The sequence below is a fragment of the Dunckerocampus dactyliophorus genome, chromosome 2 (assembly GCF_027744805.1).
Source record: "Dunckerocampus dactyliophorus isolate RoL2022-P2 chromosome 2, RoL_Ddac_1.1, whole genome shotgun sequence".
Taxonomy (NCBI): domain Eukaryota; kingdom Metazoa; phylum Chordata; class Actinopteri; order Syngnathiformes; family Syngnathidae; genus Dunckerocampus; species Dunckerocampus dactyliophorus.
Window position 1 is genome coordinate 5,967,674 of NC_072820.1, and position 25,671 is coordinate 5,993,344.

Sequence of the window (25,671 nt, forward strand, 5' to 3'; positions counted from 1 at the left end):
ACGTATCTTAGAAGAGAGACGATACATCACCTGCGGTAAAGCGGGATATCTCATATTGTATATTCAAAGGAAATGCGTGTGGCATATTGCCATTCAATTTTTATAGTCATCGGTAAGGCTCCCGTTTGAAAATATCACATCATGGTGCAGTAACTTTCTGGATCCTGTATCAGAAACAACTGTGTGGTCAAATGGTTCGGTGAAGCAACTACAGTATAAGGAATAGGACATGCAGGTCAAAAAGTCAAAGGGCTAGGCCTGTCACGATAACAGATTTTGCTGGTCGATAATTGTGCTAGAAATTATCATCGATAAGTGATATTATCGACATTTTTTGAGGCAATTTTTTCATTATTAACATGAGGTGTAATTCCCATTTGAACCACTAGATGGTACTCAAGTACAGTGTACCTGTGTGAGCCACATTTGCTTGACACAGAAGTTGCATGTATAGACCCTGTTTCTGTTTAGAAAAAAAAACACTCCAATAAAAACTACACACATACACACACACACACACACACACACACACATGCAGTTATTTAGTGTATTCTTAAACTAATGTAGGGGGTCATATTTGAGCTGGACCACGTATCTGTAGTAGCGGAGTAAAATACAATGTTGCTGATTGTCCTTTAACACGTCTTCTTTCACCAGGTTATACAGTTCATGAATTGCTGCTTGTGACGTGCATGTGCGTTCTCGCAGGCAATTCGTACTGTCTGTGAAACATTTCTAACATTTTCCGAAATGTTTCCATTTCAACCGTACTGAAAGGTTGCATTTCTTTTGCAATGTAGCAAGCGACACTGTCTGTGAGGGCACACCATTTTGAACTGTTTCGTTATATACAGGTATTTACTTATTTACCTATCAAACGGCTCAGTATACGGTGACTGTCAGGACGAAGGCTCTGCTGCACATACACACAAAATCGCTTTTGTGCCTTCATTCATATTGTTTGCTTGCTAACTTGCTAACTTCTAGCACTCTGTTTGTGTATCCACTCACTAGTAGCCCCACCTCCACGTACTGGGACAAAGGCTAACGCTGACAGGAAGTCACTCTCTGCGTTCATTCCACTATAGAACCAATGCGCACAGACACATGCAGAGTGAACCCAGCCTGTGTGGTACAGCGAGACGAGGAAAAGGAACAGGCATACATGCACAAATCAATTGAAAAAAGCCATCAAAATTATCGACCTTGTTTATTTTTTTTTCGATTTATCGATTATCATGAGAGGTCTACAACGGACTTTTCATTTTTAACACCAAACGCCTCACCTGTTGGAGTCAGCCTTGGTGATGTCAATGCGCGGGAGAGTGGCGATAGGCAGACTTGTCGGCCTGGTGCAAGTCCCCGGGTACCCCTCTGGTGATAGCAAACCTCCCCTTTCCCTCTCCTTCTCTGCCTGTCGCCATGACAAAGGAGGCAGCTGTAGGTTGCCAGAAAAGCGCCGATGGACTTTGCACACCTCTACTCCAAGAGTGCTGCCTGAGGAAAACTGCCCCACAGCAGGGTCCTTATTCTCCTAATAGAAAATGACAACAAAACAGCAAATTAGTGGTTTTGGTGATGAAGTCGGACTTCTTAATCTAAAATGCCAGACGGACTGTTTCACAAAGTGGGCAAACCTGCAAGTTCATTTGTAATGTTAACAATATCGACAGTGAAGAACCCGCCTTGATCAGTCCTGGGTTTTATGTGTTCTACACTTCACCGTGTGCCTTTTATTGCACAAGCAAAAAGGAAGTGAGGAAAGCTAATTTCAGGGCTCTGATGTTATTCTCAGTTCTCACGAGTGTGCTGAGCTGTGGTTGAGGGTAAGTTTCATCTCAAGCAGTGTGGGCCGGAGGCCATTCGTAGCCCGTGGCTTGTATTTTATTGGCCCGTGGCACATTGTAGAAATAAAATTAAACAAATATAAATTTTTGGGAAAATTAGGTTGGGCAAAAGTTTAAATATTATGGGAATAAAGTCAAAATATTATAGGAATAAAGTCATAATATTACGAAAAGAAAATGTCTGAAGATTATTTCAGAATAAAGTTGAAATATTTGGAAAATTAAAACAAAAACAATAACAAATATAGGGAAAAATTAGCAAAGACCCAAGTGCATACTAATAATACACTTTTTCACCTGTATAACAAAGCTGAGATGCAGTTTTTTTCTTTACAAAATATCAAAGTGGCCTTGCAGTCTTTCATTTTTAAGTATGTGGCCCTCAGTGCAAAATGATTGGACATCCTTGCTCTAGAGCAGGGGTCACCAACGTTTTTTCTTGCGAGACCTACTTTTAGAAAATGAAAATGGCCACGAGCTACTCATTTTTGTAGAAATGATTTTTATACCTTATTTCAACCCAAACAGATCAAATATGCTTGTTTTACCAAAACATTCACAAAATGCTGGAATCCACAACTCACATTTTATGTTTCAGAATACATTTCTTTCTAGTGTTCTCACATTATTAACTGAAAACCTGAATGAAAAGCAGGCTTGCGGGCAATTCATGTGGTCACCACGTTGGTGACCCCTGTTCTAGAGTATACAGTAGTGCCTCCTAAACTGTGATGGCCTGAGGTGAGAATAGTGGAAACCCCAAAGTCAACTGCGATAAACGAGGGATTACTGTATTACTAATCAATCATCAGGTTCCACACATTTCACAGTAACAGCTGTTTGATTTTGTCAGATAGTTCAAAATTAATTAAGGGCTGTTGGCAAGGAATAGATTTGTCGACTATATAACCTTTGTTGATCCATATTTACAAAAACGTAAATAAATATGGATAATCATAAATTCCCTCCAGTAAAATAAAAAGCACACACGTAACAGCCTAAAAGTCAGAAAAGCAAGTAAGTATTAGAGTGGAAAGAAACATAAATTCAGCCATACTTCTACCAAAGCATCAAATATAAATTATTAATAAATCAGTTGACGTCATAGACAAATGTAACCATATGTCATTTTGTCTCACTACAGGACTACTACTTTGACAATGCATGAAAGGGTGAATCAAGCTCTTCTCTTGCTTAATCCTTTCATATGCATTGCATATCCCTCACAATATCACGGTTCGATTATCACTCTCTCACTATATCAGTTTTTTTCAGGAATTAATGATCACTGTTTTGTGGTTGACTATGGCCTATTATTAGTCAAAAATATGTGTATTTAATCAAATTTGTTGTATTCTCAGCCTAAATAAAGCAATTTCAGGAATTAAAATTGTTAAATGATGGAAAATACAAGGCCTGGGTACACGAACTATACAGTACAGGAAGTTATTGTTCGGCATCCTCGGCATTGATTGGCACACCCTCATGCAGCATCCACCCACAAGCTGTGTCTCTCACATGGTCTTCCTACATTGTTGAAAGTATCCTTGGTCTTGTGGGTGAGTGATTTCTGAGGACTTTTATGTCAACTCTACAATGGCTTGTAAACAAGCTTCCTTTTCTACACTCTTGTTTATTTCTAATTTCTGTCATATTTTCTATCACAATACAGTACAGTAATATGTTTACTATATTTGCTTATATGAGTGGAAAGGTGATTATGGGGTGTTATTTCATGTCTACAGGGCTCTAATAATGTTAAAAAAACATATTTAGAAGGTTTTAAGCAAGTTTTCTATGCTAAGTCCAAAAATCTTAAATTTATTAACATTAATTCACATATATCACGGAAATTCATTTACCAATTAACAGCGATAAACGAGGGATTTAAGGTGAGACATGGCCAAAAAATGTGATTTTACCAACTGCAAAAAAAAACATGATCTAATAGGTCTCACACGTGCCTGCACATGAGACACAAAAGACCATCTAAAAAGTTCTACACGGAAACAGAGCAAAGGGGCCGGGAAAATCAGATACTTTCACAAAGAGACACGCAAGCAAGTCTGCTTCTTTTCTTTCTGCTGACTTTGCAGCATCTTCTAGGAAATGCTGTCTGTCTGACGTATTGTGCCTGCTTTTGAGACATAATACTTGCTGGGCGGAAGGTGAAAACTGAGCCACATGATACAATTGATGCGTCCTGAAAATATATTTGTGACCACTTCCATTTACTGTCAATTTTCAAAACACATTGTCTTAAAATATCCGGATCAATATTTTCCTGCAAAGGAAAATTCCATCCCAATTGAATATTGATTGCATCATTGACAGCCACACATAGTTCAAGCGCTTCATTGATCAAATGGCAGCCGGTGGACTTCATGTGTTTTCCTGCATTTACGTGCATCAGGAAAATAATAACAATGTATACTTGAAAATAAAAAACATTTGAACGTTGGAGAAACCCTTTGTAGACATCGATGCGGTAATATAGCCATGAAAGGATGACTGGAATAAAGATGAAAGGTAACACTAGCCCCAAATGGACAAAATGAAGCTCCGGTGTTGAATGGAGGTGGAGTGGGTGATTAGTAGATGGAGATGAAAGGGCTTTCTTGGCTACAATAAGTATTTGGGATACTTCCAAAAATCCTCTTTATAGGAGGTAAACATTTATTTATTACAAGACGGCTGAGTGAAGCTGTAACAGAATGCCCCAATTGTAGAAAATACAAGTAGCTACACATTTCCCATAAGACATGGACACTCACAGTGAAAAAGTGTTTGCCCCCTTCTTGATTTCATATTTTTTTGCATGTTTGTCACCCTGTTTGTTTCAGATCATTAAAAAAATGTAAGTATTAGTCAATGACAACACAACTGAACACAAAATGCAGTTTTTAAATTAAAGTTTTCATTAAGGGAGAAAACAATCCAAACCTACATGGCCCTGTGTGAAAAAGTGATTGCCCCCTAAAATCTAATAACTGGTTGGGCCACCTTGAGCAGCAACAACTGCAATCAAGCGTTTGTGATAACTTGCAATGAGTCTCTTGCAGCGCTGTGGAGGAATTTTGGCCCACTCATCTTTGCAGAATTGTTGTCATTCAGCCACAATGGAGGGTTTTCCAGTATGAAGCACCTTTTTAAGGTCATGCCACAGCATCTCAATAGGATTCAGGTCAGGACTTTGACTAGACCACTCCAAAGTCTTCATTTTGTTTTTCTTCAGCCATTCAGAGGTGGACTTGCTGGTGTGTTTTGGATCATTGTCCTGCTGCAGAACCCAAGTTGGTTTCAGCTTGAGGTCACCAACAGATGGCCGGACATTCTCCTTCAGGATTTTTTGATTCAGCAGAATTCATGGTTTCATTTATCACAGCAAGTCTTCCAGGTCTTGAAGCAGCAAAACAGCAACTTTACACCAGATGTAATGAGACACACGCCTTTCAAATAGTTCAACTTTTGTCTCATCAGAGTATTTTTGCCCAAAATCTTGGGGATCATCAAGATGTTTTCTGGCAAAACTGAGACGGGCCTTAATGTTCTTTTTGTTCAACAGTAGTTTTCGTCTTGGAACTCTGCCATGCAGGCCGTTTGTGCCCAGTGTCTTTCTTATGGTGGAGTCATGAACACTGACCTTAACTGAGGCAAGCGAGGCCTGCAGTTCTTTGGATGTTGTTGTGGGGTCTTTTGTGACCTTTTGGATGAGTCGTCGATTTGCTCTTGGAGTAATTTTGGTTAGCCGGCCAATCTTGGGAAGGTTCACCACTGTTCTATGTTTTCGCCATTTGTGGATAATGGCTCCCACTGTGGTTCGCTGGAGTCCCAAAGCTTTAGAAATGGCTTTATATCCTTTTCCAGACTGATAGATCTCAAATACTTTCTTACTCAATTGTTCCTGAATTTATTTAGATCTCAGCATGATGTCTAGCTTGTGAGGATCTTTTGGTATACTTCACTTTGTCAGGCAGGTCCTATTTAAGTGATTTCTTGATTGAGAACTGGTGTGGCAGTAATCAGGCCTGGGTGTGGCTAGACAAATTGAACTCAGGTGTGATAAACCACAGTTAAGTTATGTTTCACTTTTTCACACAGGGCCATGTAGGTTTGATTTTTTTTCTGTTAATAAAAAAAAGTTTCATTTAAAAACTGCATTTTGTGTTCAGTTGTGTTGTCATTGACTAATATTTAAATTTGTTTGATGACCCGAGTGAGGATAAGCTGATGTATGGATGGATGGATGGATGGATCTGAAACATTTGTGTGTGACAAACATGCAAAAAAATAAGAAATCGGGAACGGGGCAAAAACTTTTTCACACCACTGTACATGCATAGACTACAGCACCTGGTTTTACAATAACACCTTCATCCATAATATATGATGATTCTACTCCTGTTCTGCTGTTTTATCAAAATATATTCTCTCATTTAGTGTGCTTTCATTTTGACAAAAGTAGAGATGGATGTCGCTCCTAAATCTCAAAGGACGCTTAAATTGAATCGTGACTTCGTTGTCATAGAGTCTGTCTCAATTTTGTGAGCTCTCGCTACTGAAAGGCTATAAATGAGGAAAGTAAATAAAACTTCAACAAACTGTATACCATATTTTACGGACTATAAGACACACTTTTTATCATAGTTTGTCTGGCCCTGTGACTTACGTCAGGTGTGACTTATACATCAAATTGTATACAGGAAATAATTTAAGATGTGCAGCCTTTAAGTTAAAGTTGGGTGGTGGTGGTTGGTTTGGCGACACCCAGTGGCCGCAACAATGAATTGTGTTGATCTTGTGAAGCAGTTAGACACACAAGTTGAACCATACAGTGAAACCTGGACGCTTTTTGTAATGCAATACAGTAGGGCTGGGCGATATATCAACATTTTTTAAATATCGATGTTTACTTTAAGCATAATATCTTATGTTCTTATTCATTTTCTTGTTTTCTTTCTTTTTGGGAGAATGAACAGAAGAAGAATTTAATTGCATAGCAGAACTACCTGTTTTACTGTGCATATGACAATAAAACTCTTGAATCTTGAATCTTGAATATCGAAACCAAACATATCATTGATATCAATATAGACTGGATTTGCGCTGTATCTCCTTCATCCCCGCATGCAGGAGGAAAGAGGAGAGGCGGAGCAAAAGCGACAGCGTCTGCGGTGGAAGAATTATGACATTAGTCAGCAAGGAATAAGCGGCAGCTCAGTAATGTGGTGGTACTTCGAATTCAGAGCATAAGAAATATTTTTCACCACCTTAAAACGTGGCACAAACTCCAATACGAGGAATGTGTGAAGCTGCGCGCTGGCTGAGTTTTGGTCCATATCGCCCAGCCCAAGAATTCAATATGTACAATTTTTTTTTCCTCTGTGCATTTGATGGGTGCGGCTTATATTCAGGTGCGCTCAATAGTTCGGAATTCACGGTACGTTTCTTTCCCTTTGCATAACTTATTTTTTGACTGATGCGACTTATACTCCGGAGCAACTTATAGTCCGGAAAATACAGAAATCAGTTTTCAGTGTGTTTTCAGATAGATCTTAAACACTACAGGTCTGTAAGCAAAGCACTGAAATAATTAAGCAGTAATAAAGAATAATAAATAATTTGCTAATAAAAGTATGGTAATAATCTAGCAATTCCCAACCAGGGGTACACGTACCCCTATTGATACGCACGCAAATAGCAGGGGTTATGTGGAAATATTGAATTTCCAAGATGATAAGTAAATATTCTTTGTAATTTCATATTAAGCAGACAATAATATGGAACACGTGCGCTACAACTGGCTTCCCCAGGGAGACAATAACCTGTGGCACAGCTGCAGCAGAATCATAACAGTTGTGTTGCATTCTAACTCTGCTCTGGGGGTACACAAGACAAAAAAAGGTTGGGCAAGTTTAACACCATGAGCGCATATGATAAAGACTGAGCAAGAAGTCAGTGGGGTCCGATGGGGGCCAGACACAGTAAGAAGTCATCAGGATGTAGCTTGTCCTTTGAGCTCGAGTTGGACAATGTCAGAGTAAACGATCTGGCCAACCATCAGCGTCATAAACAGACGTGGAGAAGAAACAGATGGGCCTCTCTGTCAGATCTGCCCTTCTTCCTCGTATCTATGTTTCCATTCAATCTGTGTCCTAAATGTCATCCTGGCGTGGGCTGTCTTTAACACCCTTTGTCCTCTTGCCGCCCCACTCCATCATCTTCATAACGCTTTCTCTAAAACGCTCAAAAACACACACACACACACACATACATACTGCAGCTCCACTGTGTGCCCTCTTGCGTGCGTACAGTCATCTTTTTGAGTCATCAACCACGCACAGACACACTGAATCAAACCGGCCAAGTGAATCCTCATTAGATCTTACTAGACTGCATCCAGGAAACACAATGACAATCGCATTTAAACATTTGGAGTCATAATGAAGCTTTCAAGATAGCATAAAATCACAATTGATTCTTATTACACTGTTGACTAATCAATCAGTACTTACATCTCCTGGGTTGACTCCTTGAACACTCCTGCTTTTCTTCATCATAAGCCAGTTTCAGGCTTTCCGGGCTCTCTCCAACAACACAGCTCTTTCCTCCTTCTCCTGCTTGGGCAGTATCCCCAGTACACCTGCCCATGGAGAGAGAAGAGGTGTGTGGGTGAAAAAGTTATTCTTCTCCGCTTCCACTTAAAAGTCAAAAGTATGTAGTCATTTTATAATTACAGTGGCTTGTAATTAAGGCGCTGTAGCTTTGTCAACGCCATAGGGAGACCATTAAGCTAATGCTGTGAACTAAATGAACCTACTAATGCTTCCTTTGGCTGAACTTTGTTGATTATAATTGATTTGTGGCACGTGAAGATCATTTGCATATTTTTAACTGGTGTATTCTCTGGACTACATCTCGCTCAGTCGCATCAGTCAAAAAATGCATCATGAAGAGGAAAAAAATCTTGTATATTGTAAATCACACTGGAATATAAATTGCATTTGTTTTTTAACTAATCACTTTTAATCTGAAAAGGCAAGTTATTCAACTACAGTGGAACCTTGGTTAGCGTCATTAATTCCTTTCAGACGGTCCGACTCTAACCCAAACGCACGCTAATCGAATACATTTTTTCCATAAGAAATAATGTAAATCCAACAAATTTGTTCCAGAAAGCCAACACAAAACACGTTTTCATAGATTTACAATTATAGTTTTACATTCAGAAAACAATACAAATTGCATATAAATACATATGAATGATGAATGAAAGGTATAAATGAGCATTCATTCATTTTCTACGGTGCTTGTCATACTAGGGTGGCGGGGGTATGCTGGAGCCTTTCCCAGCTGACTTTGGGCAAGAGGTGAGGTACACCCTGGACTGGTCAGCCAATCGCAGGGCACAGGTAGACAAACAACCATTCACACTCACATTCATACCTATGATGTCACTTTTACCTTCATTGAAAACGTGATTCTTCTCGTGACTGTTCTCAAAGACACAATGTGGCAGGGAGACACCTGCCTCTTCAATACCACTTTCCTGTTTTGCCATGACTTATTTCTTGAATTTAATAGTGTTTCTCACCTCAACAACCCAAAACAAAGCCAAAGAAAGTTGCAATAAATTTGATTTTAAAAAATGGAGAGAAACACTATTGAATTCAAGAAATAACTCATGACAAAGCAGGAAGACGGTGTCCGTGTCGCTGCCACATTGTGTCTTTGGGAATAGTCACGTCTTCAATGAGGGTAAAAGTAACCTTACATGTTCACTTATGACTTTCATTTGTAATGTATATGCATTTTGTGCATGTTTAACTATAATTGTAAAATTATAAAAACTTGTTTTGTGTTAACATTTTTGAGTCAATCACTGATTACATCATAGGCTAGCGACATAGCTGACTTCTGGTTCTGACTGCCATTTCACAGGATGTTTTGTCATAAAAATACATTAAGAACACAGTTAGACTCACGCAATGTATTGATAACATGACAAGGTGCGCTAAATTGTACGCTAAACGGAAAATGTACGCAAACTGAAGCAAAATTTGGGCATACATTTTCAACATTAGCATGCTAACTGGGGCGGACGCTAACTGAGGTTCCACTGTACACGATAGCACACAGAATAACAGGCTGAACAGGTGTTGGTACGTAAACGTAACCCATTAACAGTTATTCCGCTACCTTGGAGTCTGTTTCTCAAATAGTGGGGTGTACGGTGAGGTGTTTATTCTTTATTCATGCTTGAACGATGCTGGTGCCAAGGAATATAATTGAGAAACACTGGGCTAAATTAACATAACAAGCCAGTGAGTCCAAATAACCAGTAAGCAAGTTCACCAAACTCCTGATCTCATTCTATATAACTGAAGCCACTGAATTCTTCATCCTCGGCATCGCTTAAAAAACATGTTAAATTTATATATATTTTGATATATAAGTCACAGAACTAGCCAAACTATGAAAAAAGTGTGACTTAAGAGTCACAATGTTTAAATCCAATGCATGCTAGGTCTTATCTTATTTGATGGAAATTCATAGTACCCACCCACTAGCTTGTGGCGGATATTCCCTTTGAATTTAACCATACTCAAGTCAATTTTCCTGTTTGTGTGTTTTGAAAAGATTTCAGATGAAAACATATCTACATGTTCTGAACTCCTGTTTTGATGTCACTGCCATAATACGCAGAATAATGGAGGTCTTCATGAATGTCAGTTTGACATTGTGCATGTTGTATTTGCCTGAAGGTCTTCCACAGTGGTCCATTTAGATCTGCCAACCAGCTCTGAAAGCAAGGCCTAAACTCATCAATTATAAACTAACCACAGCTGCATACCAACCAAAAGGCAGACACGAGTGACTACTCTTTGTGACAGAAACGGATCAATATTTTCCATGTCACTATTGATTCAAATCCCCCAGCTACATTACCCCCTACATGACAGACACGATGTCCATGCATTCATGTAGGACCGCCGTTGCTGATTTTCAGAAGCGCAATTGTCCAGTTCAAGTGGCATAAAAAGTGCAGTAAAAAAAACATGATGCAATGATTTATGTAACATGTGTGATGCAGGAAACACATCAATACAATACCATGAGTAGAAATAGTAGCAGAGAATGAGAGGATCAGAACATGTTGACCATGTTTAAGATTTAACTGCTGCTTGAGATCTCAGCAGGGCCGAATACTTGGGATTCTTATTAAAAACAACATGCTTTTCCAAATACGTAAATCAGAAGAGGACGGTATTAAATAAATAACGACAGATTTCTAAATGATATTTGGCTGACTCAAGACACTAACTTTTCCAATTTTCAGATTTCAAATTCTTTTATAACTTTATTATTTGCCAAGAGTGTCACGGGACACCCAACTCACAAGATTTTAACATCATTTTTAAGTTAAAAAAGTACAATGAAAAAAAATATGACCGGACACACTTTTTTATTTAACCGAGTCACAAAAACAATGCAGGTGCATTTCGTAATGCTTATTGTCTCACAAATTGATTCTAAACAATATTATTGTCAACATTTATTGAGAACAAATAAACCACAATATGGTAATCTAATATATAAAATGAATGTGTAATAATATAGTATAATAATGCAACATTTCCTTTAATATACCATATTTTACTCTATAAAGTTGTGGAATAGTAGCAGTACAATAGGAATACTGTCTGTCAAACATTTGCAGCATTTCTGGAAATGCTGGCTTTTCAACCGTATTAAAGAGCAGTATCTCTTTGCGATGTAGCAAACTACACTTTCTATTAACGCACACCATTTTGCGCTGTTCCGTTTGAAGTTGACGTGCCGGTCAAACGTCTTTTCTGACGAAGGCTCTGCATCTTGATGTGTATTTTTTTTCCCAGATGGGAAAACTGGGTCAGGTGAATATGTTTGAGGTGGGCAAGTTCACTGTGTTGCCTTTTGTGTCGCCACCACTTTTGAACAAATTCGGCATCCTGGCTCATTTCTCCGTTGCTGCACTGTGTGTGTGTATACTCACAGCCCTGCCTCCCGACTGACAAGAGGTTTCATTCCGTTGTTTTATGAAACGCCGTTGTTCAGTGAAGCATCTAGGTGCTGAACTACTGCAGTGAACACTCTTCCTGCACAAAATCTTGTGACACCCCTATCATGATCTAAGTGAAAGTGAAATGTAGTTACTATATGGCTATTTAATGATCCTTTAATAAAATGTCAATTCAGCTAGCAAACAAAATAACTGTTTTGGTTAGAAATCATGACAGAAGAGTTAAACACACATTATGATAGCTTTGAAGTGTTGGAATGATGGTATTTGCATTGCTGATAACATGATTTTATTGCCAATACTGTAATGGCTTAGACTTGACAAAGCCTGGAATTGTATGTAAATAGTTAAAGGTTTTGACATGACTTAGGCGCAAACACAGTAGGCGGCAATAGAAAGTGTCTATTGAAGACCTTCCCTGAACAGACTTTCAAGTCATTTAAATTTTTTAGAATTTCATCTTTTCCCTTTTACACTTATTTTACCAGCATAGAGTGTGTAATTTTATGCCAGTAAATAAAATGTCAGTTATTTAAATGCAAAAATCCTTACATTTATTAATGCAATACGTCATTGGCCAATTTTGCCCATTATTTCATGGACGGATGTAGCTTGACTAACTTTTCTAATGGGATGTCATCCTCTGCACACAATGTTATTAATGTAAGATATTTTTATGACACCCTTATTTTGTTTACACCATTAGACAGGTTGTGGCAAACAGCACTCTTATTTTGGAGGCCGGAAGTGTGTTGCGTGTGTTGAGAATGTCCGTTGACGGTTAAGACAAGCTTGGTGCAAAAATGCCTCTCGACCTTATTTCACTCAGAACTCGCAGGACGTCAGCGGGCATCGTAAAACACTGTTACATTAACAAGCGGTAAAACACAACACGGTGTAAACACACTCATACAACCTGAATCGCACACACACTAGCACTAGCATGCTCTGCTAAACAAAGCTAACCCCGCTAGCTCCCATTCACGCTCTGTAAGAGACGAGTGTTGACGTTTTTACACCAACTTTCGCCGGTTTTTCAGGTCGTCTTTCCGACAAGTTTAGTTCGCGGGGGGGTTGAGTGGTCCTCTGGGGAAATACAGTCAAACCTGTCTTAGCGGCCACCTGCATAGAATGGCCACCTGCCTATACCGGCCACTGAAAAATCCCCCGCAGCAAATTTACGTGTTATAGACCCTGTGTATAGCAGTCACCTCGCTAACGCGGCCAGCGGCCACCCATTTTGTAGCCCTTGGTCAATATGTGACCACATATAGCGGCCAAATTACCGACTCAAGTAGAAGCTTCATGCACGAAAAAGTTTGTTTTTTTAATCAATGAAGCCGTGGTGTGTAGACTTTAATTACTGAGTCCTCGCTCAGTCACAATCATTCACGAGATCCACACAAACTGTCAGTTGTTCGACATAAAAAAGCCGTCTTCTTTGGAGCTTGCTACTAAAGTGACACCGTTTATTTCCTGGTCAAACATGTAACTTTAAGAGCATTTGCACCAAAACATTACCGCAAAGTACGCTGGGAACAGGACGTGCTCCCAGTGACGCTACAATACAATACAATACTGCATGCATGCTAAACACGCTAGCATGCATGCTATCGTATGTTTTTAAAAAGTCAGCGGGAGCAAAACTGAGTTCAGTTGTACTTAATTGAAGTATTTTAGAATGTACTCACGTTATTTTTGATCAATCCTCATCCACAAATCCATCCACTGTTAGAACACATGGAATCACAACAAGTAAACCTGTTACATACACACAAGCGTGTACAGTAGTTTGCAATTGAAATTTGTTCCAAAATAATAATAAACACATTTGAAACAAGAAATATGTACTGTAATAATGTTTTAAATGTAAAGATTATATTAAAAAAATTTTTTATTAAAACTAAAATTTTCTTCAAAAAAGTTTAAGATCAGCCAACCAAATCCAAATTCAAAAACAAAAAATTAAAAACAAACATAATAAAAGACAATACTAGCACAGCTCTGTTCTGTGGGTGGTGGAGAATAACAAGCCTAGTAGGTCTTTACAACTTTTATCCGCAGTCCCACAGTGCCCTCTACTGGTCAACAGTCAAATTGGCCGCCAACCTGTCTATAGAGGCCACCTGTCTATAGCGGCCACTTTTGCAGTCTCCGTGTAGTGGCCGCTATAGACAAGTTTGACTGTACTTGCCCACACAAATGTTCCTTCTCCTCACAATGACAGCATTTAATTCAAGATTTGTCAATTTATGTGAGATTCTGTGTTTAACAGTAGATTCTTTTGTAATTGGCCAATTCTGCAATTCTGTTGAAAAACGCGTAAATTAGAGGGCCCTACTATAGCACTTTACAAACACCGGCCGTAAACAGTTTCAGATTTGAATAAATCACAATTTGCATTTGCATTTGTAGATAAAGTTCCTACGCCACTCAACATCCACGCCTCATGTGATTACCATCTATTGGCACAGAGGACATTTTCCATCAAGTCCTGTGTATTTATGAACATCTTCTCCTCTGATAATCTGCATATATACCTTATATTCATGAGGGCAAATGTGCAAAATGGATTGCAAGTGCTATTCTGCTCATTTGACAGATGCAATTCTCAGTGCACCCTGTTCGTAGATCAGCCATGTGCGCACTATCAAGTTTGCACGCATTTTTATACACTCAAACCTTTAGTAAATCAGGCCCTAAGTCTTCATGTCATGCTTATTAGTGTTAGGTGTAACATCCTGCACTCATGATAGGCTCTGCTCATTAAAAAAACATCGGGTGAAAGGAGACTCGGTGCCCTAAAAAACCAACCATAAACACCTGAAATGCTAAAAGACACTGACATACTAGAGGCGCTTCCTAGAGAAACACTTTAAGTATCCTCTGTAACCTTTGAAATAGGGCATCTCCATGGTGGCTGTCTGCCTCTACAAATTGGTTGTTGATGGGGAAGCAGTTCACAGAAAGAGACATGAAGTGGTCCTTGAGATGCTGGTAAGTATTTTGTTTGGATTTTTGATTTGAACACCAGGGATTGCTGTGTGTACCATCACTGTGCTAGGAAACAAAACAAAACAAACTAGACTGATGTCTATCTTTGTTGCCTGGACCCAGATGATCGGGTTATACTTTATACTTTGTTTTTTGGGTTTTTTTATGTCTCATCTTGGCCGCCACAATTTTCAACTAACAAACAACACAATCATGTATGCCCAAGTTGACAATCTCAGCATGTATGATGCCTGTGACACCTTTCTTGCACAGTTGAGGGCTGTGTAGAACAGCGTAATTAAATGCCATGCAGTTTAAATTGCTTAACAGACAACAACGCTTGCTTTTACAGCCCCATAACAAAGATGGCTCAAGAAATCCTAAATGAAACTTTATTTCATAATGATTATTCCAATACAAACCAAACAAAGACATCATTTAGGTCCATATGCACGCAAGAACCATGACAAATTGCATTTTTCAATGCGTGGAGAAGCAAGTCCCATGGAAGCCCTTCTGCTTTTGGGTCAGGATCTTGTGACCAATGGAATCAACACATACTCTTATTACCAATTTTAATGACTTCAGATGCGACTTGACAATATCATCAAAGACTTGCAACCCTATTTGGACTTGGAAATCAATGACTCGGGACCTGACTTAGATTTTAGTCTGATGACTTGAAAATACTTGAGATTTTCAGTAAATGTATTGAGTCAAATGTGTCCCCATTCAAAATATTCAACTAACGTGATTGTTATTATGTCATTTCCAGCAAGACAACACATTTTCTCTTTGAATCTGCCTCATTGAATGCATCTCATAAGGTCCAATCAGGTTTAAGAACAATCAACAAATGTGTGGATTACATAAATCCTGAATGCTAAGTCAGCACTCTTTTTCTGTGACTAAGTCTTGTCACACTGGCCTTATTTTATTTACAAAATAAAACAAATCGAAATGCATTCATTGTACAGTCAAACCTGTCTTAGCGGCCACCTGCCTATAGCGGCCACTGAAAAAATCCCCCACAGAAAATTTACGTGTTATAGACCCTGTGTATAGCAGTCACCTGTCTAACACGGCCAGCGGCCACCCATTTTGCATCCCTTGGTCATTATCTGACCGCATATAGCGGCCAAAATGCCGACTCAAGCAGAAGCTTCATGCACGAAAAAGTTTTGTTTTTTAAGCAATGAAGCCGTCGTGTGTAGACTTTAATTACTGAGTCCTAGTTCAACATAAAAAAGCCGTCTTATTACTTTGCAATGCCGCCCTGAAAAGATTCAATGACGGCCAAAACGGTAACCTTCCCACTTTGCTATGTCGTGAATAAATTCAAAAATAGCAAAAAACACCTGAATAAAACATCTAAAATATCACTTAATTGCAGACTAATTAGAGAATAGAAGCCCATTCAATAAGAAAGGAGCGATGGTATTGTTCGTTTACGACGATCTTCGCACCTCCTCCGCACTCAATTGTTCACGCACACACCCATTCATGACTGCTTCACGCGCATCCTGTGCATATATCCTCGGGCTCGTTCACAAAAATTTTTCTTTCTTGCTTTTAAAAATGGTGTTTTAGAAAAAAATCAAAGATGGAAATTTATGACGTTTGCGCTCTTATTTGGCAGGCTGTGCCTTCTCCGGGGAGGAAGAGGCAGCCGTTACATGCCTGGCCGCTATAGACAGGTTTGACTGTATACAGTATGTGAAATGTAATAGATCGTTACATTGTTAAAATGGCATTTATTTGGTAAACACTAAACAGTGCTAATGATTTGTAAAGACTCTAAAATGTCAAGCCTATGACTTCTGATTTGACTCGACCGGTCTTGTCTTCACTTGAGATTTGACTTGGACTTTCCTGCCTTTACTTGAGATTTGACTGAGACTTGAGATTAAAGACCTGAGACTTGCAAAACAGACTCACTCCCACCTCTCCTTATTACCCGACATATGGTAAAGTCATCTTATTGTGAGAGTTGCAATATGAGTGTTAGAAGCAACACACACTACCTGGATTTAAAGTCACAATGTTACTGCATCTAATCTTACTCATACTTCCCACACTGTGTGTGTGGGCATGTCCTCCACACAACTGTATCCGCCACACATGCAGGTGTACATACACTTACACTCAGTACAAGTTAGGACGTAATAAAACTGTTCAATTATATGACTGGCCAAATGTTCTGTCGCTTTAATTACCTGCCAATCAGGGGCAGTCCTCAAAAGCAGTTGGTATGCTATGTGGCATAAAACCTATTTCACCCTAATGAACTAGAAAAAATAAGCAGGAAATAAAGTTAACTTGATCCAAAGTGGCTAGACAATCATAACATTTTCTTTAGCTGGTTTCATAGTTTTAAGTAGAGATGGTATCCTTATTGATAAATCAATCAAATTCTTTTGACTGAAACACTATCAGAGAGACATTCTCCCATCCCATCAAAAAAAAAACTACACTAATTGTGAATATTTAACCAAATCTCCATCCCAAGTTTTTCGGAACTTCCATATGCCATTACACACTAGCAGAATGGTTCGTAGTAGCGCTGTGGAAAATAATCAATAATAATGAACGCCTACATCAAAGGCTATTCAACCTTTGATGTGAACATCATATTTTAGCTGACAAGTGCTGAAAGATCAACGGTTTTAACAATTAACTCATTCCTTTCTATAACAGAAAAAAACAGACAAAATTGCTTCCATTAGATCAGCTGGAATAGGAAAAACAAAAGTCAAAAGTCAAAGCAAGAGACAATTGTCAATCACAGACACATCATAAAAAACATGCAAACAGATAACCGTGCAAAACATTGCACTCACAGAAATATGTCAGTGATAAAAATCATGATGATGTGGACATCAATACATAATTAACTTAATTGTTTAGTCACATGAAGTAATTTGGCCCAGTCTATAGCTTCTTGCTTTGCAGCTGGTGTATGTTAGACGCTAAACAGAAGGCGTTAAAGGCGCTTCCCACGCTAATTAACATGCGTGATGGCGGCGGACACGAAAGAGACAGATTCTTATTGGGTTTCCAAAGTTCGTGTACTTAGTCAATATTATCCGAGGAGCAGAAATAGAGTGCGTATTTTGCAAACAGCACATCAATAATGACTTCCACCGCAAATCATTTTACAGTATGCAATTACACTTCAGTTAATAAAACCATGATATTCCTGTCAGGTTCCCCAATATCCAGGATGAAATAATCAACCAATAAAAGACCAAACGTTACCCAAGATGAATTTTATCATCACTACACCCCAATAATGTAACAACTACAACCACTACAACTACATTTCCATTTCAATAGAAGACCCTTGTAAAGATCTCTGCAGGTGTGGGGAATGTGTCACACATAGGTGGGCAAAAAATATTTTTATAAAAGCAAGCAAGCAACAGGCAGCCTGGTAGATTTTGTCGGATTTTGGCACAAACCAATGACTTTTGGTGTCACCAGCTGGTCAGCATAGCTGTAAATACTTTTCAAGGCCATCAGCACAGAAGGGGAACGAATATTTTCAGTTCTGCGGTATAGCCCGCTTCCTGTATGTCTTAGTATATGGTCTTTGTAAAATTATTATTTGAAATATAAAAAATTAGACCAGTTTCATTCAACAACTTCGTGATTAATATTTAATTTTTAATTAATCACAAAGTTGTTGTACATTTATATTGATTACATTGCAAGTCATCAGAATTACACCAAAAAATACTTGATACATTGCCACCAAACAAAGAAAGTTTGGTGTTAAACTTTGAAATATTGAGGTGTATTTTTTCTTACAATTACAGTTTTAATTTTACTGTGAATAATGCATGCTCGTGAATAACAGAATTCAAGCATGAACCGAGGCTGAGCCAATTAGGATTGTTCGACCTTGCCAGAAGTCTGTGCTCCACCACCATTTCCCTTTATTAGTTTTAATTGCACAGGAAAAAAACAAATGATCTTTGCTGCATCTAGTGAACACAAACATGTCCACCAGATCACAGTTGCAAATGCTTACTACAAAAAACACATTAAAAAGTGTATCATTTCATGTACACAATACAATGGTGTGAAAAAGTGTTTGCCCCTTTTTTTTGTCACACTTAAATGTTTCAGATCAAGCAAATTTAAATATCAGCCAATAACAACACAACTTACACAAAATGCAGTTTTTAAACTTTTTATTATTTTTATTATTAAGAGAGAAAAAACTACCGTACATGGCCCTGTGTGAAAAAGTGATTGCCCCCTAAACCTAATAAGTGGTTGGGCCACCCTTAGCAGCAACAACTGCAATCAAGCGTTTGTGATAACTTGCAATGAGTCTCTTATAGCGCTTTGGAGAAATTTTGGACCACTCATCTTTGCAGAATTGTTGTCATTCGGCCACATTGGAGGGTTTTCCAGCATGAAGCGCCTTTTTAAGGTCATGCCACAGCATCTTAATAGGATTCTGGCCAGGACTCGGACTTGGCCACTCCAAAGTCTTCATTTTGTTTTTCTTCAGCCATTCAGAGGTGGACTTGCTGGTGTGTTTTGGATCATTGTCCTGCTGCAGAACCCAAGTTGGTTTCAGCTTGAGGTCACCAACAGATGGCCGGACATTCTCCTTCAGAATTTTTTGGTAGACAGCAGAATTCATGGTTCCATTGATCACACCACGTCTTCCAGGTCCTGAAGCAGCAAAACAGCCCCAGACCATCACACTACCACCACCATATTTTACTGTTGGTATGATGTTCTTTTTTTGAAATGTGGCATAATTTTTCACGCCAAACGTAATGGGAAACACACCTTCCAAAAACTTCAACTTTTGTCTAATCAGACCACAGTTTTATCCCAAAGGTCTTGGGGCTCATCAACATGTTTTCTGGAAAAATTGAGATGAGCCTTAATGTTCTTTTTGTTCAGCTGTGGTTTTCATCTTGGAACTCTGCCATGCAGGCCGTTTGTGCCCAGTGTCTTTCTTATGGTGGAGTCATGAACACTGACCTTAAATGAGGCAAGTGAGGCCTGCAGTTCTTTGGATGTTGTTGTGGGGTCTTTTGTGACCTCTTGGATGAGTTGTCACTGCACTCTTGGGGTAATTGTGGTCAGCCGGACACTCCTGGGAAGGTTCACCACTGTTCCATGTTTTTGTCATTTGTGGATAATGGCTCTCAATGTAATTCGCTGGAGTCCCAAAGCTTTAGAAATGGCTTTATAACCCTTTCCAGAGTGATAGATCTCAATTACAGTTATTCCGGGGGGAGCGTTAGGGGAAATGGGGGTTGGTGGGTGCAATCACTTTATCACACAGGGCCATGTAGGTTTGGATTTTTTTCTCCCTTAATAATGTGTTGTCATTCACTAACATTTAGATGTGTTTGATGACCTGAAACATTTAAATGTGACAAACATGCAAAAACTAAGAAATCAGGAAGGCGGCAAACACTTTTTCACACCACTGTATAAACCATGGCAAATACAGAGCCCTTGAGCCATATAGAAGTAAAATTGTGACATTGATAAGTCAACTACACACATACTGTAGTAAAGTTGATGCTTGTATCAATTCCACAGTTGTAACAACAGAACAGCTCATTCATAATGCTCACACTGTGGTTACATTACACTACAGAGAGTCAGCATGTTCAAGACTTGTGTTTAAACAAGCCTGATGACAAGACAGTACGTTCACAGTGTTATTGCACAAAGACACTGCAACTATTCATCAGCTTCTGAGTGAGACGTCACTGTTCGGGCCAAGCGTCACGCCAATTGACCGTGAGCTGAATATCCCCTTCAGAGCTGATAGTAACAACATTGTGATAGGGGAAATTCTGCATTTTATTGGCCACATCACAGACTCCAACAAAAGAGTAATTAAAGCCACAGTAGAGCTGCCATTTATTCGCCTGTGCCTTCTGTACACAACCCAGCAAAGCAAGATACTGACGGAATTATGTGTGCTTTCTCAGATAATCAGTGACGGCATCACCACCACGGTCTGGTTTGACATTTAAAATACTTTTTAAACAGTCAATATTGCTTTCAACACAACAGAGTGGGACAAGTAAGCCCCTGTTTTTACACTTCACATTGCAAGATGAGGCTTTCCGCCCATAGATAGTACCTCTCAAGGTAAAAAATCGTAGCGTCAACTTTAGGCCTCCGTTCCATATCAGCTCCGTTAAACAGAGGGAAGGGGAAATGTCACAATGAACGGCCATCTATACTTGGGTTTAAAACATGTCATTTTAATAATCAACAATTCTTCCATTCATTTTCAACCGCTGAGCCTTTTCAGGGTCACACTGTGCCTATCCCAGCTGACTTGGGCGAAAGGTGGACTGGTCGGCAAGCTATTGCACGTATACACAGACTATCATTCACACTCCTATTCACACGGTTACTGATAATGAAATGAACCAACGTTGCTTGCAAGAAAGAAGTGAACCACTACACTATCAGTGTCAATCCTGAACATGGAAATTACCACAGTTGTGGGTCAAGTGAAGACAATTTTCAGTTCTGGTCCAGTTAAAATGAACTCTAGTCCCTTTTCTCTGCAAGTACACTTTGCTTGGGCAAGTGTGAACGCAGTCCAGGACCAGAGAGTCCAGACCAGAGGTCGTGTTGATCATTACGGTTTACTGAAGTCATCAGAAACGTCGTATCCTTGCAGCACATTTCCAGGAACCGCATTCATGTTTTTAAGCAATTTATTTTCTCTTCATTACGTCTCAGCTGGCAATAAATCTGCCACAGAAAGGGAAGTCCTTCAAGTGTATGTAACCCAGAAGACGTCATGTTGGTTTTGTCGGATAATGTACACATCACATACAGCCTCCAATTGAGGCGCGACTTTCTGCATACAGTATGCTTCACTGATGCCGTTATTTGGTCCGCTGGATTGTGACCACTCTGGACCAGAGTACCAAAGTGTGAAGGCACCCTATGACCAGAGTTTGGAGTAACGGTGTTAAAAATAAGAGCATTACTGACACTGTTATTCTCAGGGCATTGAATCGATGGCAACTGGAATGTTCAGGTTGTCGTAGAAGATGTTTCGCCTTTCATCCGAGCAGGCTTCATCAGTTCATACTCAATGATGAGATAGAGGATAAATACTTTGAATTGTGCACGATACCTTCATACTAGAGCTGTTCTATCTAGTCTTTGAACATGAACTGATGCTCGAATGAGAGGGGAAGACAACCCGGGCAGTCCAGTTGCGGTCATCAATGACCTGGAAGAAAGGGAATATTCACAGGCATAAAGCTCTTATTGTTTTCCAGTAACGGGTAATGTAATTAATTACTATTTCAAATATTACAATGCTGTTACCATTGCCGACAGTGAAATGTGGTGTGTTGTAATGCACTGATATCTAACAGCTGTAAACCAACGTTGCTCGCTCAGCCAGGGTCAGGAGAGGAGCTACAAATAAAAGATGTTTTCATTTCTGACTGTCCTTCTTTGGTGCGGAGGAAAGACACATTAGTAATAATGACTGCCTAAAAGGTAGAGTACAATTTCATGGGTGTTGTTACAAACCTCAACGCCCCACAAACAGCCACACAAGACAACTCCATACAACATCGGTGAGTCTGGAACGTTCTGTCAAGATTAAATTGGGTGTTTTCAGGAAGGAAATACAGGCACTACTTCAACAAAATTGATGTAAAAGCACAATATGTGTACATTATGTCCCAGAGCCCAGAGTGTTTCTCTGCGTCTGTTTTGAGTATCTTTTCTCAAACCCAGTCAAAAACCCAAAGTCTCTTCAAAAAAGTAACAGAACAATTACTTTTCCAGGTAGCTAAATTTATGAAGGAGTAATTCCGTTACTAATTGAATTACTTCTGTGGGAAAGTAACTAGTTTAATCAGGCTAAATGTTTTGAGCGCTAAACCAAATGGGTGTATTGTATTATTATAGTTGACCTCATTTCTTAATGTACAGTGACGGATTGTTTAATGGTTAAATGCTTTGTTTATTATCCTAACCTGCAAATCCATTCCTTAATATTTTGAGTGGGTTAAAACAGTAATCCATAGCCAAAACCGCTTAGTTCTCTACATTAACATTGTGTTATGATATTTAACGGTAAAGTATCTTACTCTGTGAATGCGTCGGTAGTATCCAATGAAGCATAACATCAGAAGGCACCGGTATTGACCAACAGGGGCGGTGGGTACACTAGAAAGCGATGATAAAAAAAAAGAAAGCATCGTTAAAAGATGCTTTTAACCAACAATAACTTTATAAAATGTTATATGAAGGATGCTAAAGGGTACCTCTCCATCCATCGCGATATTAAATTTTAAAGTGTGTTGAGACTCACCGGTAAAATCTGCCCTCATCCAGCAGCGTTCACTCGGTACTGATCCTCGCGCTGTCTCCCTCAAAAGCTCCACGCGCCCTCCTTTATTTGTGCTATTCGCGCTCGTCGCCCCTCTGGAGCGCACGAGCTCATCGATTGGCTTCGTCAGCGGCCACGCAAATCCCTCCGCGAGCCAATGTCTGTGTGCTCCGCCGCCCAGTGCCGCCCCACTCCTGCCGGGATCCATCCGATCCACAGCCGGAGGAAAGTATGGATCCGTCTGTTCCAACAGCTGTTGCACACACAGACTCGTCCGGTCAAAATGAATGAGTCAAACGCATACAACACATCTAAAACATTCAAATAATAATAATTTATTTATTTGCAAATGTCATTATAACGTTAGTAACCAACACAGAAAATGCTGCAAATTAAAAATACTGCAATCACATAAATGTTGCAGGATTCAAAAACACATGCCAAAGAAAAATGCTGCAAAAGACAGAAACACACACAAAGCCCAATAACAACCGCATGTGCAAAATGCTGCAGGTACATGCAACAAAAAGGAAGTTTGATCAGGCTACCATGGCGCCAGACCTGAGGGCTTCAGAGCTGAGTGTGTGAGAATGACACCATTGAGACCATGCAAGTGTTTAACAAAGACATAAAGAAAAATGTACCTTTTCGTTCTGTCTCTTCAAAAGTCAGCCAACCTTCTTCTGATCATCTCGCTCATGTCTTGATAGAAGACTGTCCCTCAGGTCTGGCTGCCCTGGTAACCTGGCAAGCTTCTGTTTTGTCATGCAGTTGTTTGTTTGATTTGCCCTTTTTAGCCAGTTTAAGAAACATGGCAAGCATTTTTTTTTGCTGAGAACCAGTGTCTGATATCATTTATTCATTTATTCATTGTTTTATTATTAAACAAATTCTTATGTATTATTTATTCTGTACTGTATTTACTCACTGTACAATGTTTTTACTGATTATTTTTTGATTCTTATTATTTTTATTTTTTTTTTTCTATTTATATATTTATATTACATTACTATGTATAGCATTTAATTCCAAATGATATTTCTACATTTTATTTATTTTACTATTTCTATATTATTTTCTTACCTAATTAGAAAATGGCTACATGTAATCTTAATGGTTTAATTTATTTGAACATACTTTTCACTTCAGTATACATCACACCAAATAAATATTAAATGTCGGAAATAAGCAGAGCCGCGCGCTGGCCAAGTGGCATGTTGGCCACACAGGAGATTGGGAAGACCTGGGTTCGAATCTCCATCGGGGAAACGCTGTGTGGAGTTTGCATGTTCTCCCCGTGCGTGCGTGGGTTTTTTCCGGGTATTCCGGTTTCCTCCCACATTCCTAAAACATGCATGTTAGGTTAACTGTGTTTCTGTTTTTTTGTTATTGTGATGCAGGTTCCTGACCCATGTTGATGGATCATTGTAGTTGTAAGAAGTGGTGAGCCTGTCATTGAGCTAAATAAAATACCCAAAATAACACTGACAAGTACCATTACACTACACATGACAAACACCTTTTGTGTTGGAGCTCATTGTATATTGTGCAGGTGTACAGTAGCTAATTAGTACACTTCTTGTACGTAGGTTATCGTCATCGTACCATCTGTATGCACATGCCATTATTATTATTCTACTTGGCATACAAGTGTTTTGTACTGTGTTCCAGGGCAGACTCATCAGTCTTTCTGAACAATTCGGATGCCATAGCAGTTGCCAGGCAACAGCTGTCCTGAAACTGAAGTGAACTGGTGTCCCTGAGCTCTTTTCTTCATTTCCACATTTACTTTTCTCTCCTTTTTATCGCTCGCTCACTCACATCGTGTTGGGTATCCATGCAGTATGTCTTCAGTTTCCAGCAAATTCCCTCACTGATGATGTTCCAAGGCCACAGAGATTTAAACGTTTAGAACAATTTCAGTCACAATGACTCGGTGTCGTAACCAATAGACAATTTTCAACTTGTCAAGGCAGGGATGTGGAAACTTTTTTTCCATCGAGGGCCGCATACTGAAAAATGTTAGGATGCTGGGGCCACTTTGATATTCTTCGCCTTTTGTTGATTAAACACTCTAAAACCAAACAAAGGTAGGCTACGGTGTTTAAAAGGACTTATTAGACCACCTGTCAGAAAAAGGAGAAAAATATCTTATAAAGCTTTCAAAAGCTGAAAATGTTACATTTGACCAACCTATTTCACACAAAATAACCACATTTATACGACCTCGAAAACACATTTCTATGTTCAGGTATATGTCATAATAAATTTGACATACCTAAAATGTGTGTTACTACTTATTCAGGTTTTTTGTTAAACAATAGACTAAAAAATTCCCAGATACCGAAAATTTTTTATGCTAAATTTTTTCTTAGAACTTTTTAAAATGTATTTTGACTGTGGGC

The 25,671-nt window shown here is 39.1% G+C and overlaps 1 protein-coding gene across 4 annotated transcripts in view; it reads right to left on the minus strand.

The window, feature by feature from the left end:
- The window catches only part of LOC129176155 (cAMP-specific 3',5'-cyclic phosphodiesterase 4B-like), a 61,489-nt gene extending 38,166 nt beyond the window's left edge, over positions 1-23,323 (minus strand). The window contains exons 1-5 of one of the 4 annotated variants that reach the window (XM_054766627.1): positions 23,249-23,323; positions 23,025-23,103; positions 22,459-22,521; positions 8,363-8,490; positions 1,287-1,534 (exon numbers count right to left, since the gene is read on the minus strand). In XM_054766627.1, the coding sequence (XP_054622602.1) occupies positions 1,287-1,534; positions 8,363-8,407 (293 nt within the window). In that variant the 5' untranslated portion in view covers positions 8,408-8,490; positions 22,459-22,521; positions 23,025-23,103; positions 23,249-23,323. Of the gene's footprint in view, positions 1-1,286; positions 1,535-8,362; positions 8,491-13,601; positions 13,620-22,458; positions 22,522-23,024; positions 23,104-23,248 lie in introns of those variants that run through there. The other 3 variants (XM_054766626.1, XM_054766630.1, XM_054766629.1) reach the window with 3 other exon arrangements.
- Positions 23,324-25,671: the final 2,348 nt, after the last annotated feature.